The 17,645-nt window shown below is 37.0% G+C and overlaps 1 protein-coding gene across 10 annotated transcripts in view; it reads right to left on the bottom strand.

Annotated features, from left to right (window-relative positions):
• Positions 1-17,645, bottom strand: part of LOC101954287 (broad substrate specificity ATP-binding cassette transporter ABCG2) — a 115,905-nt gene that overhangs the window by 45,325 nt on the left and 52,935 nt on the right. The window contains exon 1 of one of the 10 annotated variants that reach the window (XM_078021936.1): positions 117-345. The exons of 8 other annotated variants lie outside the window; for them this stretch is intronic. Coding sequence is in view for 1 of the 2 variants with exons in the window: in XM_078021935.1 (XP_077878061.1) it covers positions 17,215-17,362 (148 nt within the window). In the remaining variant the exon portion in view is untranslated. Of the gene's footprint in view, positions 1-116; positions 346-16,090; positions 17,363-17,645 lie in introns of those variants that run through there. One more of the 10 variants, XM_078021935.1, reaches the window with a different exon arrangement.

The following is a 17,645-nucleotide window of genomic DNA, read 5'->3' as shown; positions in this document are numbered from 1 at the left end:
CACACACACACCCCTCCCACCCCGAGCACTCGCCGCGGACAGCGCCTGCGCAAGCAGACACAGGCAGGCTGCACTCAGGGCTGGGGGCTGCGAGCTGGATTAGGCGCGGACCTCACCTGCGGGGTCAGGCCGCTGGTGGCCTCTTCCCGACCGGTCTGCTCCCCAAGCTTTTACCCAGTCTGGGCCGGGCGGAAGGAAGAAGACGAGTGCAGCCAAGGACGATCACAATCAACACCAGGAACTGAGAACCCGGTCACAGAGAGCACGCAGGGACAGACCCAAAACACTGGTTTTTTTACAGATAAGAAAAGTGAACAGGAGGTGGACCTATTGATCTGTGATTCACACAGAAGCAGCAGTGCCCAAGCATGTGTGTGTGTGTGTGTGTGTGTGTGTGTGTGTGTGTGTGTGTGTGGTGTGGACTGAATGAAGAAGAGACATAACTCTAACTGTCACATTTCCATGGCATTTTACAGTGTGCAACCTTCTTAACATACTTTTCTATTATCGGGCTTCACAAAAGCTGTCATTATTATTATGCTCATTTTCTAGAAAACAGAATTCAATCTTAGAGGGTTAACAGCTGTCCAGTATCCCAAGACAACAAGAACCACAATCGTGAACCCCAGACGCAGATATTCAGGTTGGGGTAAACAAACTCTGATCCAAATCATCTGATTCCAAATCCAGGGGTCATTGAGGGGCAGTTGAATTGCCATCCCCACCAACTAAGGATGTAACTGACTCCTAGAGGGTTCAAAACTGTCACTCAAAGCCATCTGGGATACCCAGACATGGTACAAGAGAGCACTGAGCTCCTGTTTGCTGGTAAAAGGTCTGTTACAATAATCATTCTTCAAAGCTGGAAGAATGCTGGAGAACCTGCTGCACACCAAGGACGTCTGTTGCTTCCCTTTCACTGAAGCAACAAAAGCCAGATTCTGAGAATTTCAAAACCAAAGTCAGTATATTGGTTCTTAAGCACAATAGAAAGATCCATTTTTAAATCAGTGCCTAAAGCACTTTGATTTACATATTTACCTGTATCTATACTATATTTACAAATCAAAATTTTAAAATAATTTAAATTTTTAAAAATCCCTTTAAAACAACAAATCAACAGGCTAAAACCCCAGAATGGTGTATAGTAATCAGTCTACCCAGAGTATATTCTAATTTTATGTTGGTTGAAAGTAATCAACTGAATTGTTTAGTTGGCTTTGGAGCCTCAACCTTACACTTTCATGTCAATTTTGTTCACTCAAATCGCTCCAGATCCACAGAAGGACTCTGCATTCTGTGTCCACCCCTTGTTAGAGTTGAACAGGCAGCGTGTTCCCTGGGAATCTTTAACTCAGGTCAAATATAGTTTGAGATGTGACAGGTCATGTAACACCTGAGGAAGACTGTTCTTGGTACTTTGGTTCAAGGACAACTGGTGAGGGAGCCATTCCTGTTTCTCTGATCAGTACATGTGTAGTGAGTATTATGGATGTTAATTGTTGGCTTAAGATGAACTGCTAAACACAACAAGTGTAGATGACTACTGCCAACTCATTTGTCTTAGTAATCTTAATTATCAACATATTTTAAGGGGGAAAGAGGGCTAAGTGACAGAGAATTTATTAAATGGTATTTAATCACCAAATAATTTAATAAAGGGTTTAGTGTGTACTTTAGGAATCAGGTCAGTATTAATAAACTGCTGGATTTTCAGCCATATAGCAAAAAAAAAAAAAGTAAGATATATTTCTTCCCCTTGAAGCTTTTTAAAAAATTTTTTTTCTGATTAGTTATACATGACAGTAGAATGCATTTTGACAGATCATACATAAATGGAGTATAATATTCTTCTGGTTGTATATGATTTAGAGTTACATAGGTCCTATAGTCATACATGCACCTAGGGTATTAATGTTCAATTCATTCTACTATCCTTCCTATCCCTATACCCCTCCCCTTTCTTCACTTTCCTCTGCCTATCAAAGTACCTCTATTAGTCCCTAAGCCCCACCTCCTTAATGTGAATTAGCATCTGCATATCAAACATTTGGCCTTTGGTTTTGGGGGATTGGCTTATTTCATTTAGCATAATATTTTCCAGTTCCATCCATTTACGTGTAAATGCCATGATTTCATTCTTTTTTAAGGCTGAGTTATATTCCATTTTGCATATATATACAATGAAATTAAATCACTTTAATTTTCTTTTATCCATTCATCTGTTGAAGGGCATCTAGGTTGGTTTCATAGTTTAGCTATTGTGAAATGAGCTGCCATAAACACTGAAGTGGCCATGTCACTATACTACACTGATTTTAAGTTTTTCAGGTATAAACTGAGGAGTGGGATAGCTGGGTCAAATGATGGTTCCATTTGAAATTTTCTGAGCAATTTCCTTACTGCTTTCCATGTTTTCACCAGTTTGCAGTGCCACCAACAATGTATGAGTGTATCTTTTTCCCCACATCCTTGCCAACAATTATTGTTACTTGTATGCTTGATAATTGCCATTCTGACTGGAGTAAGATGAAATCTTTGCTAGAGATGTTAAACACTTTTTTATATATTTTTTGATTGATTGTATATCTTCTTCTGTGACGTGTTTGTTCATTTCCTTAGCCCATTTATTGATTCGATTATTTGGGGGGCAAGGGGTTTAATGTTAAGGTTTTTGAGTTCTGTATGTGTCCTGGAGGTACCTGCAGGTGGTAAATATTTTCTTCTATTCTGTAGGCTCTTCACATTAGAGAAATTGTTTCCTTTGCTCAAAAGAAGCTTTTTAGTTTGAATCATTTATTGATTCTTGATTTTATTTCTTGTGATTTAGGAGTATTGTTAAGGAAGTCAGTTCCTAAACTGACATGGTGGAGATTTGGACCTACCTTTTCGTGTATTAGGTGCAAGGTCTCTGTTCTAGTGCCTAAGTCTTTGATCCACTTTGAGTTGACTTTTGTGCAGGACAAGAGTGATTTCATTTCATTTTGCTACATATGGATTTCTAGTTTTCCCAGCACCATTTGTTGAATTCAGCAAAGTAGCAGGATATAAAATCAACACCCATAAATCAAATGTGTTCCCATATATCAGTGATGAATCCACTGAAAGAGAAATTAGAAATACTACCCCATTCACAATAGCCTTAAAAAAAAGTGCTTGGCAATCAACCTAACAAAAGAGGTGAATTACTTCTACAATGAAAACTACAGAACACTAAAGAAAGAAATTAAAGAGGACTTCAGAAGATGGAAAGACCTCCCATGCTCTCGGATAGGAAGAACTAATACAGTATAAAAATAGTTATGCTACCAAAAGTGTTATATATATATTTAATGCAATTCCTATTAAAATCTCAATGATATTCTTCATAGAACTAGAAAAAGCAATCATGAAATTCATTTGGAAAAATTAGAGACCCAGAATAGCCAAAGCAATCCTTAGCAAGAAGAGTGAAGCAAGAGGCATCACAACACCAGACCTTGAACTATACTACAGAGCAATAGTGGGGAAAAAAATGGCATGATATTGACACCCAAACAGACCAATGGTACAGAATAGAAGAAACAGAGACAAATCCACATTCCTAGTTATCTCATATTAGACAAAGGTGCCATTAATGTTCATTGAAGAAAACATAGCCCTTGAAGATTTTTATCAGTTAATTATAGGAATTATATAGCACATTGAATCTATGATCATTTGATTCCAGCATAAGACGGTACATGTTAAAGTGCTGATGTTTCTAATAAATGTGCTGTAGCAGACCAGTTAGGAAAGAAGAAGCACTGCTATTAGATATTTGTTAAGGGTCCACCTTGTACTATATAAATAGTTATTACTATTTACACACCAAAAAATACTGTGGTGTAGTTAAGTATTTCATCTTACAGAGGAAGAAACTGAGGATCATATTGTTTAAGCCACCAAACCTGCTCAGGTGACATAGGCAATAAGGAACGTCAGTTGATGGACACTAGTTGATTCCATATCTTAACCACTGTGAATAGTGCTACAATATCCACAGGCATGCAGAGTTCTCTTTGGTGTTCTGATTTTCATTTTCTTTTTCTTTTTTTGTATATATTTCTAGTAGTGAGAATGCTGGCCCATTTAGGAGTTCTATTTTTGTTTTTTAAGATAATCACCACGTTCTTAATCACAATTTTCCGTCTGATTTAAAGTCCATCCTTCTCAAATGTATGTTTATGATTTTTAAGTTTATATTAATACATGTGTTTATTTGCAGGGTTTTTTGTGCCCTTTGGAATCCGTACCTTCAATAATTTTGATATGAAGGAATAACTTCCCAAGGCCTCCTATTACAAAGGATTTCTTGCCCCCGCCCCATGTTTCCCTCTATTCTCCTGGTATTATACCACCTAAAATTATGTGTAATTTTTAAATGGAATGTTAATCAACCAACAAGCTTAAGACTTTTATTAGTTGCACATAATTTTACTAAGCAACATGAAGAGCATAAAGAAATACAAACCATGCACTGAAAACACATATAATCTGGTTGAGAAAAATACATAGAGATTTTTGGGGTAGTGGGTGGGTACTGGGGATTCAACTCAAGAGCACTCAACAACTGACCCACATTCCCACCCTTTTTTGTATTTTATGTAGAGACAGGATCTCACTGAGTTGCTTATCGCCTTGCTTTTACTGAGGCTGTCTTTGAACTTGCCATCCTCCTGTCTCAGCCTCCCAAGCCACTGGGGTTACAGGTGTACACCACTGCGCCTGGCAGAATATATATTCTGTAGTACATAAAGATATCTCTCACTCATTCATCCATTCATTCAGTAGGTAAAACCTAATTATCCCTGAATAATTTGTCTTTAAATAATTTTTCCTCTTTTTCCCAGAGTCTATGGTTCACAGATACTCAATAAAGGCCTATTATTTGAAGCAATAGCACATGTTATCTTTCCCTGGCCTCCCTCCCTGCGCCCGCCCAGCTCTGTCTCTGCTCTGTAGCTTCCATGAGCTGAGTGGATTTCCTCTGCCAGGCACTTGCATGACATTTCTGCAATAGTCAGCTGGCCATGAACTAGGACTTCTGAAACCATGAAGCACAATAAATCTTTTCGCCTCTATGTTGTTCTTGTCGGGTATTTTATTTTGGTCACAGTGATGAAAAACTAACCTACACAGCATTTGCAAAGCATTTATATCAAGTCACTATCAAATCACTGTTATTAGTTAATAAAATATAGTGGGTGTGAGAGAACATTAGGCATAAAAAAGAACTACATGGGACATGTTTTGAATGACATAGCAACAAGCACTCATAATAATTCTAATGATAATGGCTTATGCTTTAGAAGCTACTATGTGTTAGATTAAACTTATTTAATCTTTACACTAACCCTCTAATCCACCCTATCCCTGCCTCTCAAGTCACATACATGTATGCTTCAGAAAGAGTTTTCATGTAAAATAAAAATCCTACAGAATACATATGGTATGGAACCAATGGACCCTGTTCCTGTTAGAACTGCGTCCCACATCTATGACAGCTCTGTGACATCACATGGTTCATATAAATCAAGGTAACTCCTGGGCCCCCACATTTCTAGAGTATTAATCATAAGCAAAGTTACAAAGGAATTGTAGTATTTAAGGAAGTAGGAGGCAACAAATCTGGAAATAATTTTTCAAAACATTTCTGTACTAAGTAATGTTAGAGGGCAGACTTTAAGCAACACAATTTCTAAAGCATTTAATTGTTTGAGTTGTCAGAAGTAATTTTTAACACTTACAGTTGTTTCACCAGACAGAGAATCTACAGAGCTCTTGTGCTGCCATTCCAGAAGTGGTCTCTGATTCACTTTTTAAGGCACTTATACACTTTTATTTTTTTCAAAATAGGGGATAATAACACAGTACAGTGTTTTATAGCTGCTTCAATTAATTTATTATGAACAAAATTCTATTTTATTAAATGTTCTGTAACAAAATACTTTCTGGTCTCTTCTTAGAATTCCATTGCATAGATGAACAACAGCTTATTTAAGCAATATTCTATGGATTGTTTAATGTAGCCATTTGTCAAGGATACACTATTAATAAGCAGCATTCTAGTGAATACCTGTGCAACCAATATTTATACACACAAAAGTATTTGTTAGAAAAATTTCTAAAATTGGCAAGGTGTGGTGGCACATGCTTGTAATCCTGGAGGCTAAAGCAAGAGGATCACAAGTTCAAGGCCAGCCTCAGCAACTTAGTGAGGCCCTAAGCAACTTAGTGAGAGCTTGCCTCAAAACTAAAAATGAAAAGGACTGGAGATTGTGACTCAATGGTGAGGTGTCCCTAGATTCATTCCCTAGTACCAAACAAAATTTCTAAAATTTGAACATCTGAATAAGGAGATAAGCTTATATTTTTAGGATAAGTGGCAGGAAAATTGCTGCAGTTAGAACTCCCAGAAGCGTGTGAACTTTTATCTCCAGACCTCAAGATGATTTAGAATGTGTTGTTTTGAGGTGAGAAATAGCTCAATGGCAAAGTGCTTGTTCAGCCTGTCTGAGGCTCTGGGTGTCCTTCTAGCACAGCAAAAGGAGAAAAAAAAAAATGTGACAGTTCATGTCATTATATTGTTTAAGGAAAAACAGCCTTTCCATTTTGAAAGCTAAATAGGCTGAAATGACAATGACACAGTGGCTTTGGCCATCTTGGCTGAGGTTTCCTGCAGTGAGAGAGTTGTGTGGGCTACATGGAGCACTCCACTGGCAGAATCGTGTCCAAGTTCAACGATATGCTTGGGAGACTGCTAGATGGGGGGTCAAGGTCAGTGGTCATGGGCTGGGAAATATCTAATGGCTGAACAAGTATTTTATAGATAAAAATATATGTTGGTAAGCTGGGGTTGTGGCTCCGTGGTAGAGCACTTGCCTACCATGTGTGAGGCACTGGGTTTGATTCTCAGTACCACGTATAAATAAAACAAAATAAATGGTTCATTAACAGCTAAAAATATTTTTAAAATATACATTGGTGATACAGTGTTCTAGTTGAAGTATTGAAGAAGAGAAAAATAAATTGTTCTTTATTCATACCATTGTTTATATTCACTTTCAAATTTTTTTCCTTTGAAATATATTCACTCTTTGATTCTATAAAACATCAGGGTAGACATATTTTAAAATCCTTCCCCTGAGGTGCTTGTCTGCCTCTATAACTGCAGATCAAATGAGAATCTAGAGGTGTCACTCAGTACCCCACACACTGGCCCTGCCTTTAATGGAGGGTATAATTAAGTGAACAATTATTCCAGGGACTTAGAATTACTATTATTTGCTCTAATCGATTATTTGGCCCCTGAATGTCCTAAGAAAATTACTAGTGCCAGAGTATGCATAACCCCACCAACAACACCTTGGTTTCGTTTCCCTTATTAGGATGAAAGACTGGATTGTGACAGTGAAATCCATAGAGAGCAGCTGGGTAGGAAGAGCTGGAGCACTGAGAATCTGATGACGCAGCTTCCCAGATAAGTCACCATCTAGGCACACCTGCGGGACTCAATGGTCAACCTTGTCCCAGAGGATCCTGCCCTTCCTCCTCTCAGTCCACAGAGGGTGCAGAAAGTGGAGGTGAAAACTGGAGCACTAATATCCATGCATTGTGGTAGAAGAGAATGGAAACTAGCAGTTTAGGAGCTGACAGGCTGTGGTTTTGCAAGCTGACACATAGCAGCTTCACTTACTGACATTTAACCATAGAGGTTTGTAGCAGCCAATAAGTATCTGTAAGAAGATAACCACTGTAGGAGAAGCAAGAAACAAAGTATTGGGGACAGAACAACCCCCCTTTAGGCTTAGTGCAGTAAAAGTCCCTAAATTGTCTGAGCTGAGTCACTAGGCTACTGACAAGCAGAGTGTTTGTATCCATATAAGTAATATAGAATACACCCTCCAACAGAATTGCACCAACTCCCTTGCCTTGATATACACCAAATTTGCTTATGTATAAAAGTAAAAGCCTGCTGTACTTGGGGCTCAGACTTTGGGAATTATCCCTCAGGGCTATGGCTACTAATAAAGTGTTGCTTCCAGGTCTTGGTGTCCTGTCCTTCATTCCTCCATACAATATAATGGTGTGTTGGTGTTTGTGTTCCTGAGAGACAAGAAGGCAGTTGTCCCAATCACCACAATTATACTATTTATACACCCTGATTAACATATAATGCTCCTCTTTATGGCTCATTGTTATCTTCTGAACATTATTTATTTTATATAAACTTTATATAAATTTTACTGGTGGATCAAAGTTTTTTTTTCTTTTTCTCATATGGAAATCCAGATATAAATATTGAGTTCAGGGAAAAAACAACAAACAAAACAAAAAACCTTGAAAAGTTGTACTGAGTGGTATGCCCAATTGCCATTTTTCCTGCATCTTCTCAGTTGATGATGAAGTTGCCTTTTAAAGCTAGATGAGACCTGTCAGAGGGCTTCTGAGTTTCACTTCCAACCACAAAATCTGTATTGCCATTTTCCAATGTGTGCAGGGAACTAGAGCCTGCCTTTCCCTTCAGGAGCAACTCACGAGCTCAATACATGGTTTTCTTCTAAGAAAGGACAATTTGGGCTGGGGCTGTAGCTCATTGGTAGAGCACCCGCCTCAAACGTGTGAGGCACTGGGATAGATCCTCAGCACCAAATAAAAATAAATAAAGATATTGTGTCCAACTACAACTAAAAAAAAAAATTTTTTTTTAAATAAAGGACTATTTTTATTTCAACTATTTTCCTAGGGTGAATGTTTCTTAAAAATCAAGTAGAAAAGAGCTCCAAACCACAAAATGTGTATGTAGTCATTATTCTAGAAATTATATAAATTATGCAGATTAGTCTTAGGTACTATATTTACTTGTTAGTCTTGCAGGACTAAGTGTATATCTTAATTTTATATAATATTAATACTTGTTTGAAATGAGCTGAGAAAGCAAACAAAGATGAAGTATAAGATAAAATGGTATTTCTAACCATAGATGAGAAAATCAGAAGGATTCTTACATTGTCATTAAGTTTTCCTTTTTCAGTAATTCACTTAGTAGTAAAACTTCTGCATTTTCTCTTTCCCATGTATCTCAATTCATTTGCATCTAATTTTAATGATATAACTTATCTAGTAGGACCAACTGACTACTTCTTTTTAAATATGCACTCAAAAGTTTTATCTCAGCAAATATGTTTATGTTAAGCAAGATATTAAGAAAGTTTTGAAATTAATAAAGTATTAAAAAACTAAAGTTTGGGTTTGTACTACTTGAAGAATATAGTTCTCAAAAATTCTGATCAGGTACTTCAAAACTACACATTATAATTCAAATGAAGTTAAATTTAATGAAAAGGACACTTAGGTGGTGGAAGTTCACCCATCCTCAGAAAATATTATCCAAATTTGAGTTAGTAGCAGTTGTTATCATTAGTGGAGGTTCTCCTTAAATTTCTGAGGGAACTCTATTTCTCAATACAAATAAGAATGTTATGTTTAAAAACTGTTCACTAAAGTGAAAGAGTGGGAGCTAATGGGACAAGCAAGAGAACACACAGAGTGTTGAATAACCAATAGAAGAAAGCTTTCCTCTTCAAATGCTGTGCTTACACATTGACAAGTGGTTCATTTAATTGGTAACATATGTCCACAAGGATCTCTACTGCAAAGGGGAGCACATGGGCCTTTCCATCTTAGCTTATATTAGAAGTGAAATATACTAAGTTTCTTTAACATCTCACTCCATGGCTTCATCTCTACCTTTAATTTCTTATAAATGCATTTTCACAAAGTTCTTGATTCCTTGGCACTAAAGTTTGCATTCCAATGGTATACAGTGTACACATTTAGTATAGGTACCACCACATTGGTAAATGTAAAAAAAAAATTCAATTTAAAATGTAGTCTTTTTTGGCATCTCTATGTATTGACCATGTGCCATATGATGATGATGGTCACAAGAAAGTCTTCGTGATACTTACTATATTATATTTTACTTCACTTGCAAAATTTTTCCAAATTATTTCTTTTTATCCTGAAGTTCAATACATTTTTCTTCTTTAGTCATGGAGAATACAGTCTCCACCTGTTCCCTATCATTTTCCCATCTGTATGACAGAATAAATTAAGTCTATAAGACAGAATAAATTAAGATGTTACATTTCTGAGTCTCAAGAATTTCATAGTTGTGTAGAATTGAACACTTTACTTTTTAAGAAAGATGATAGAATAGTAGATGTAAGAATTTCTATTTTCCAAGTGGAAACTGTTGAGTCATTTGTCTTTTATCAGGAGACTTTTAGTAAAGGATCAGAGTGTGAAAAAGACACCTTCTCTTTCTATGTCCAAAAACAAAACAATTGACACATTTCCATGTTTATTAGAAACATATAAACATCCTGGGTAGCCATTTAACCTTTATACACAGGGCTGCCATGCACAGTGTCTTATTTTTAAGTCCCTCAGAAGCACAGCTCCAGACAAGGATTCCAGGCAGGGCAGGTGGCTAATTTGGGAGGTGGAGGCAATGGGAACAGCAGAGTGGGAAGGACAGGAAGGTTTAAGTGTCAGTAAAGGACATGATATCAAGCTGGCTGGCCATAGATATTTGTTGATTCTGATGAACAGTGTAGAACACAATTCAGACTTAACCCACCTAAGAAATAGGACTTTGTGTGGAAAGCTACTCTGGGTGAATGGTAGTAATTCCCCATCCCTTCTAGTAACAGAACAAACAAATAAGTCTGTTGAATGAACACAAGGAATGTGTTTCTGAACAATTTCAAATTTGAAAGGCTAATAAAAGGTACTGATATTGCCAAATGAAAACTAAATATTTACTGAAAATTCTTCTAACAGTCTTTAGCCTACATATATATTTAAATACTTCAAACACATGTGCACACTTTTTACTGACTTTTTACTTCATATTGTATCATAAAGCTGCCATGAGATCTTAATTTTGCTAATTGCTAGAGTAGATTAATATAAGATTATATATTATTAGAACATATGATGTCTGCATGTAAAATTAGTTACAAATTTATAGTTCATATTAAGTGACAAAAACATAAAGTTTTCCCCCAAATCATCAAGAGTGATTGTTCACAGATTTTAAAAGGTCAAAAAATTCCAAGAAAAAAAAATGTTCCTACTACACATATAGAAATCCAGCTGAACCCCCAAAATAAAGAAATTTCAAAAAAGTCAGAAAAGAGATTCATGTTACACAAAAAGCACTGTATGGCAGAGACAGCAAAACAGAGTGACACAGCAGCCCAATCTTAAATAACAGTAAAGTTCAGAGATATAAAGAAAGAAACTTTTTTGGAGAGCTACACAGTAAGTTTGGGCTTTAAGTGAATGTTTTTACAAGAGTCAAGTTATCAAAAATTTGCAAAGTTTATAAAGTAAAAATGCCACAATAAGCTATTAACTTATTATTGAAGAAAGAAAAATATCTTTCCCTCTAGATTCTGTGTAGCCTAAGTGCACTGTGTTTACATAGCCTACAGCAGTGCTCACTAATGACCTGAGGCTCCTTCACATTCCCTCACCACTCATTACTTACCCAAAGCAACTCCTGGCCCTGTGAGCTCCATTGATGAAAAGTGCCCTGTACAGATGTACCATTATTATCCCCTATGCCCTATTTTTCCTGTATCTTTTCTGTGTTTATATATATATATATATATATATATATATATATATATATACACACACACAAAAAAATATCATTGTGCTACAAATGCCTACAATATTCAGTAGCATGCTGTAATGTGTGTAACCTAAGGATAGCCACACAGCCTAGGTGTGTGATAGGCTGTAGCATCTTGGGCTAAGAAAGGGCACACTATGATGTTCATACCATCATGAAAGCACCCAATGATGCGTTTCTCAGACAGTACCCTTTTGTTAAGCAACAAATGACTGTGCTTTGAAAAATGTGATTGGTTTTCTTCTCACTTGCATTATTTTTGACAGGAAGATTACAGTGAACAGTTGTCTCCGATGCCTCCATTTAAAAATCTTTGTGCATACATCATTCCCTTGTTGACTTTTCATGGCTTCCTCTGTGGCATACAATAGGTGTTGAGTCCTGGAACCCCAGTGTATAAAGACTTTTTCCCAGAACTCTCAGGCTGCCCTCCAGAGTGACTGCCCTGTCACAATCCCAGCAGGGTACACAAGGACTCCAGGGCTAGCCACACCCTCAGCAGCACTGGTGCCTTGCAGCTTCCTCATCTGTTAGAGGAATGGTGCCAATGAGAGACTCATTTTATTTTGCCTTTCTGATTCCTAAAAGGGTTGAACAGTTCCTTATGAGATTGTTAAGCACCTGAGTTTGCCATTTTGAAAACTGTCTACTCAAACCGTTAAAATCATCTGTTTTGAGCTAATGGGAAACAAGCATGTTTTTGTGCACTGCCTTTTTGTCAATTGGATCAAAGTCACCTGTGTGTCTAAGTTTCCTGCATCATATTAGCACTAATTCCATATAAATTTTGGACACTGTTAATATCTCTCATCCATTTGATAAACTGCCAATGTTTCCTTCATTGCCACATAGTAAAAATCCACTAATGTTTTGCCTTATTGGGTTTGGGGAGTTGAAAAGAGACATCTGCAAGATCTCCAAATTCTTATTCATTAAACTTATGGTTTTTATCGTTCACATTTAATTCAGGATAAGAGTGACTCTGTGGGATATAAGGTCCATGGATATTTTTTACCATACAATGAGCCAGTGTCAAAATTCTCTGTTAAGTCATTTTTCTTTATTAGGTCATGATATCATTGATATAGTTCAGATTCACACATATGTATGTCTGGTTTTGAATTCTTTTGACTTTTATATATACATATGACTCTTTCTGCATGACAATTTTTAGTACCAGGTCTAAAGCAAAATATGTTCATTGTAGGAAGGCAATGCTTCTCTTCATTTTTGTTTTTGTTTGCTAACTCACTCAAGGTACACTTATGAACCTCTGTTTTTCTATACACATGTTAGAAAAAGGTTTAAGGGCTCCTAAAGGAAAAGAGGAGACAAATCCCACTGAAATTTAATTTGCATTATGTTGGATTTATTGGTTTGGGAAAAACTGACATCTTTACATCAAAAACAGAGTCTTCATTTACTCAGATCTTCATATAAGTCCTTTAACTATTTCTTAAAATTTCTTAATAATCTCATGAACTCATTAATATCAATTTTTAATAAATATTTTTTAGTTGTAAATATACACGATATCTTTATTTATTTATTTTCTGTGGTGCTGAGGATCAAACCCAGTGCCTCATGCATGCAAGGCAAGCATCTACCACTGAGCCACAACCCCAGCACTCAATGTTTTTTTTTGTTTGTTTTTACCACAATGATTTTTCACTACTATTTAATGGTTTGCTTCTATAATAAACATAATCTTGTCTTCCATTATGTTTCCAGTTGTTTATTGCTATTATAAAGGAAAATCACTCATTCTTTAATAACTTAATCTTATATCCAGCACATTTGTTGAACTTATTTACTAGCTCTGAATTTGTGTGGATTCTTCAGATTATCTGTAGCCTATCTCCTCTGTAAAAAAAGGACAGCATTTTATGAGTGAACAGCAGTCACAGAAGAAATACTTGTTTCTGCCTTACTGGGAGAGTACTTTGGTTTGCATTCCCCGGAAAGAAGAGCTAAGACAAAGACTTGGTTCGTGTAGTTTATTTAGGAGGCAATATTGGGTCACTGGAGCAGGAAACATTGCGAGCTGGAAAAGAAGAGTGCTGATACAGAGGTGCACTGCTGAAGTTTTCTCTGTAAGCAAAAGGGACTGGATTCCTTCTCTGTAATCAGGAAGGAATGCCTCCCATAATTTCGTCTGCAAAACAGGAAGCTGGGGCTTTTTTTCCTGGACTGATCCCTGTTGGTTAAGGGTGCTCATGCAGTATTAATGCCTGCAATTCCAGCTCTACTTACACAAGAGCTGAAATTCTTTCGGATTTAGAGAAGGCCTAAGAGCAGAAATGTGGAGAGAGGTGTGGCACAGGCTTGAGGAAGAATGTGTCAGCATGAGCTCAGCCCACATGGAACTGCCCACCACAGCCGCAACCCAAAGTGCAGGAGTACAGAGGAGATGTGACAGCACCCACTTCAATCTACCTCTTGCACCATGCAGACCCACATATGATCACCTTAAGTCCTTCCTGTACTATTTCAGAGACTAGTTGTAATCTCTAGAAAATAATACAGAGGGTTCATGGAACTAGCTGGTTTCCACTGCTGCTACTAGTTACAGTCTCTGGTCATAACTCTTTACTTCTCTCCTATACCATCCTTTCTAGAAGGCCCTCATTCTTTTTTTTTTTTTTTAAGGGGGGCGGGGGGAGAGAGAGAGAGAGAGAGAGAGAGAGAATTTTAATATTTATTTTTTAGTTCTCGGCGGACACAACATCTTTGTTTGTATGTGGTGCTAAGGATCGAACCCGGGCTGCACGCATGCCAGGTGAGCGCGCTACCGCTTGAGCCACCTCTCCAGCCCAAGTCCTCATTCTTTGTCAGTACTTCAGCTCTACTAAGCTGTTTGTCTCGCACAGTGACCCACATCTTCAAACCTAAGGGCTGAGTGTCTTGGCTCTCATGCCCCTACTAGCATGTGGAGCATGGAAACTCCAAGTTTTCTCTATGAATTTGCTGCCCATTATGTAGTAACAACCAGGTGACATCCCAGGTGACAGGGATGACCAAAATTATAACTCCAACTCCGTTCTTTGCTGCTATTCTAGTAGTGTGAAAAACTCAAAGTGACTAAGTGACATGGTCAGATCCTATAGAACCTTTCCTTTATTTTCAGTGCTAGGTACTCCTTTATTCCCTGACTCTTTAGGATTCAGGACCTCTAATCCAGCAGGGCCTAAAGCTTCGGAGACACAAAGCATAACTGTAAAAATTAGTTAATGGAAACAATATTGTGAGAGGGCAATATTGCTTGATTCATGGACCTGAGTATTCCAACTATTGGGAACAAACTGTGTTGGTAAAGGTCTGCAAGCGTATATAAACAAAAGGATTATAAATATTTTAGGTTTTGTAGGTTATAATGGTATTTATCAAAATATTTTGTCATCAAGGGGCCAAAGTAGCCATATATAAAACAAAAACATTTCTAGAAAGGTAATGCCTCCATCAGGATCTATTGCCCAAGTCAGTAGTCTACATATATGTCAGAAAAAAAAATCATTCAGTTATTACATGTAATCATCTTGCCACCAAGCTGCCAGATAATCTGATCTCAAAAAAGGACAGGACCATACTGAGAACTCAGTGTCAGCCCCTGCTACTGAGAGCTCAAGCACCAGTAGTGGCCATCAGTATATCAGCCTTGGTGACAGCCTGAGCTGTCACAGGACCCAAGGAAAGTTCTATTCCTGCCACCTTGACATTCTGTCATAAATCCCATTGAACAAGCACTAGAGTGGGACAAAGACATCTCGTAAATGAGAGGGGTTACTTTTCAAGTCTATAGGTGCTATAAATGTTAATAAAATTCAAATTTAAAATCATTGAAGATGGCTTCAAAGACTGGCACAAAGGTATATGCACTTCCTCTTCAACATCTCTCTCCACACATCTCTTTCCAGCTGTTTCTCCCCTTCCTCCCTCCCACCCCCAACATACCAAGGAATCTTCCATGGTCACAGTCTTCTTCTAGTCTTTCTTGATAGCCTGACAAGAGTAACTGGAGTATAAATAACAACTAGAGTTCATTTATTCTTGTGGTTTCTTTTATTTTAAACCAAACTGGCCCCTCCGTTATATATTAAATATGATAAAATATCTCATAAAATATAAACAAAATTCATAAGAATATACACATATTCTTAAGTAAACTGTAAGGAAGTAACGTTTGGTTCTTCACCTTACGGAAAATAAACTTACACTTTCAAAAATATTCCTGTAATGAATTTATACCATGAGTTTCTTAATACAATAAAAAAGTAGTAAAAGGCAATTTTACAATAAAATGGGAGGACAAATATAAAAAGATAAGTTTACAGTCTTATTAATTGAAAAAGTAGGCATTCATGATTTTGGTTGTTTTCGAAGGCACGCTTTGTGAATAAATACTGATATATAAGTTTCTCTCTGTGGACTGAAGAAGTGGGAACATAGGGAATCCTGAATGAGGCCTGGTTATATACTCCTGTACAAAAACACGTTCATAACATTGGTAAATCCTTCCTCATTCCTGGAAAAGGCCATTCTGGAAATAAATGTGTACAACTGGTGGGAGAATCTTGTGTAGCCAAAGATACACAAGTTATTAAACCCCAAGTGTAATATTTTCAGAGCTGAGAGGATGTTGGAAATAGCAAAATCCAGCTCTGGCAAGTTCTTCAGAGAGATGTCTCTTCAGGTGCTGCTGTGGTGTGCCAGGCAGGGCCGGACGTGTAACATGGCAAGGCTCTGCAGGAGATTTGGATACAACCAGATTATATACCACTGAACCACGCCAGGAAGTGAAGTGACTTCAGAGCAGAATGTCCCATAAATGGCACAAGAGCCACATCTGCAGACCCTTGGCCCTCTACTTCACTTGTAACCCAAAGCGCCAAGACTCTTTAGCTCTTACAACTCCAGTATGTAAGTATCAGTAAATTCCACCAACCTCAATAAGCTTATCAAAGACATGTTTTTCAGTCATCATGACTTTTCTTGTCCTAGAAGTAATACTGGTTTTTCTAATATATTTTAGATCTAATACTTTCCACAATGCATTCATATATGTGTTACTTATTAAACAATGGCAGATCAGAGATTCACAGCCTATTAAAACTAGAGGACTATCAACTAGCTTATTCACTTTGAAGATGAGAACACTGATATTAGAAATATTAGTAGCTTGACAAGCATTTCTAGAATTCAATTTTCCTCTTTGACGTCAATAAAATAGCCTATATTTTCTTCTTCTTGGTTACTGTCTGTAGAGATGAGCTAATATGTAATGCATATCGTTAGCTTTCAGCTTGGGTTCTCTCATGTATAAGACAGTTTGATGTGGTTTTTCTGAATGTTTCTATTGAAAATTGTTGCTATACAACAGTGTGATGGTAGCTGATCAAAAACTACAGAAAGTCTTCATCGGACATTTAAAATAAATCCAGGTGCTCCTTTTGAATGTAAGGGTAATTCATAATAAATTAAAGGGGAATTTAAGAATATTTTTTGAGAAATACTAGTTTTAGGTAGGTAATTGTGAGGAAAATAAAAATTATACAAATCAAACTCAGGAGATTCTTCCACAAGCCCCAAGGTGAGAGATCGATGTCTTGGATTGTCAAGAATTCTTCACCGGTACATCTGAAATTCAATTAAAATATATATATATATATATATATATATATATATATATATATATATGTAAATTCCTAGTATCTAAAGAAACTGATAGGTTATCCAAATCATTAGGAGTTAGTCTTTCTTATATAATAGCTAAAAGTCATTGAGTGCTTACAATTTTGCTAGATACTGTGCTAAGCAACTTGGATCTAATAGATTAGTTATCTTAAAACAATCCAAAGGAATATAGATATACACATTTGAAAGGGGAAGGAAGTAGACTTAACAAACTTGGCCAAGCCTA

This window comes from Ictidomys tridecemlineatus, chromosome 9, assembly GCF_052094955.1.
Source record: "Ictidomys tridecemlineatus isolate mIctTri1 chromosome 9, mIctTri1.hap1, whole genome shotgun sequence".
NCBI lineage: Eukaryota > Metazoa > Chordata > Mammalia > Rodentia > Sciuridae > Ictidomys > Ictidomys tridecemlineatus.
This window is presented reverse-complemented; position numbering and strand designations above follow the sequence as displayed.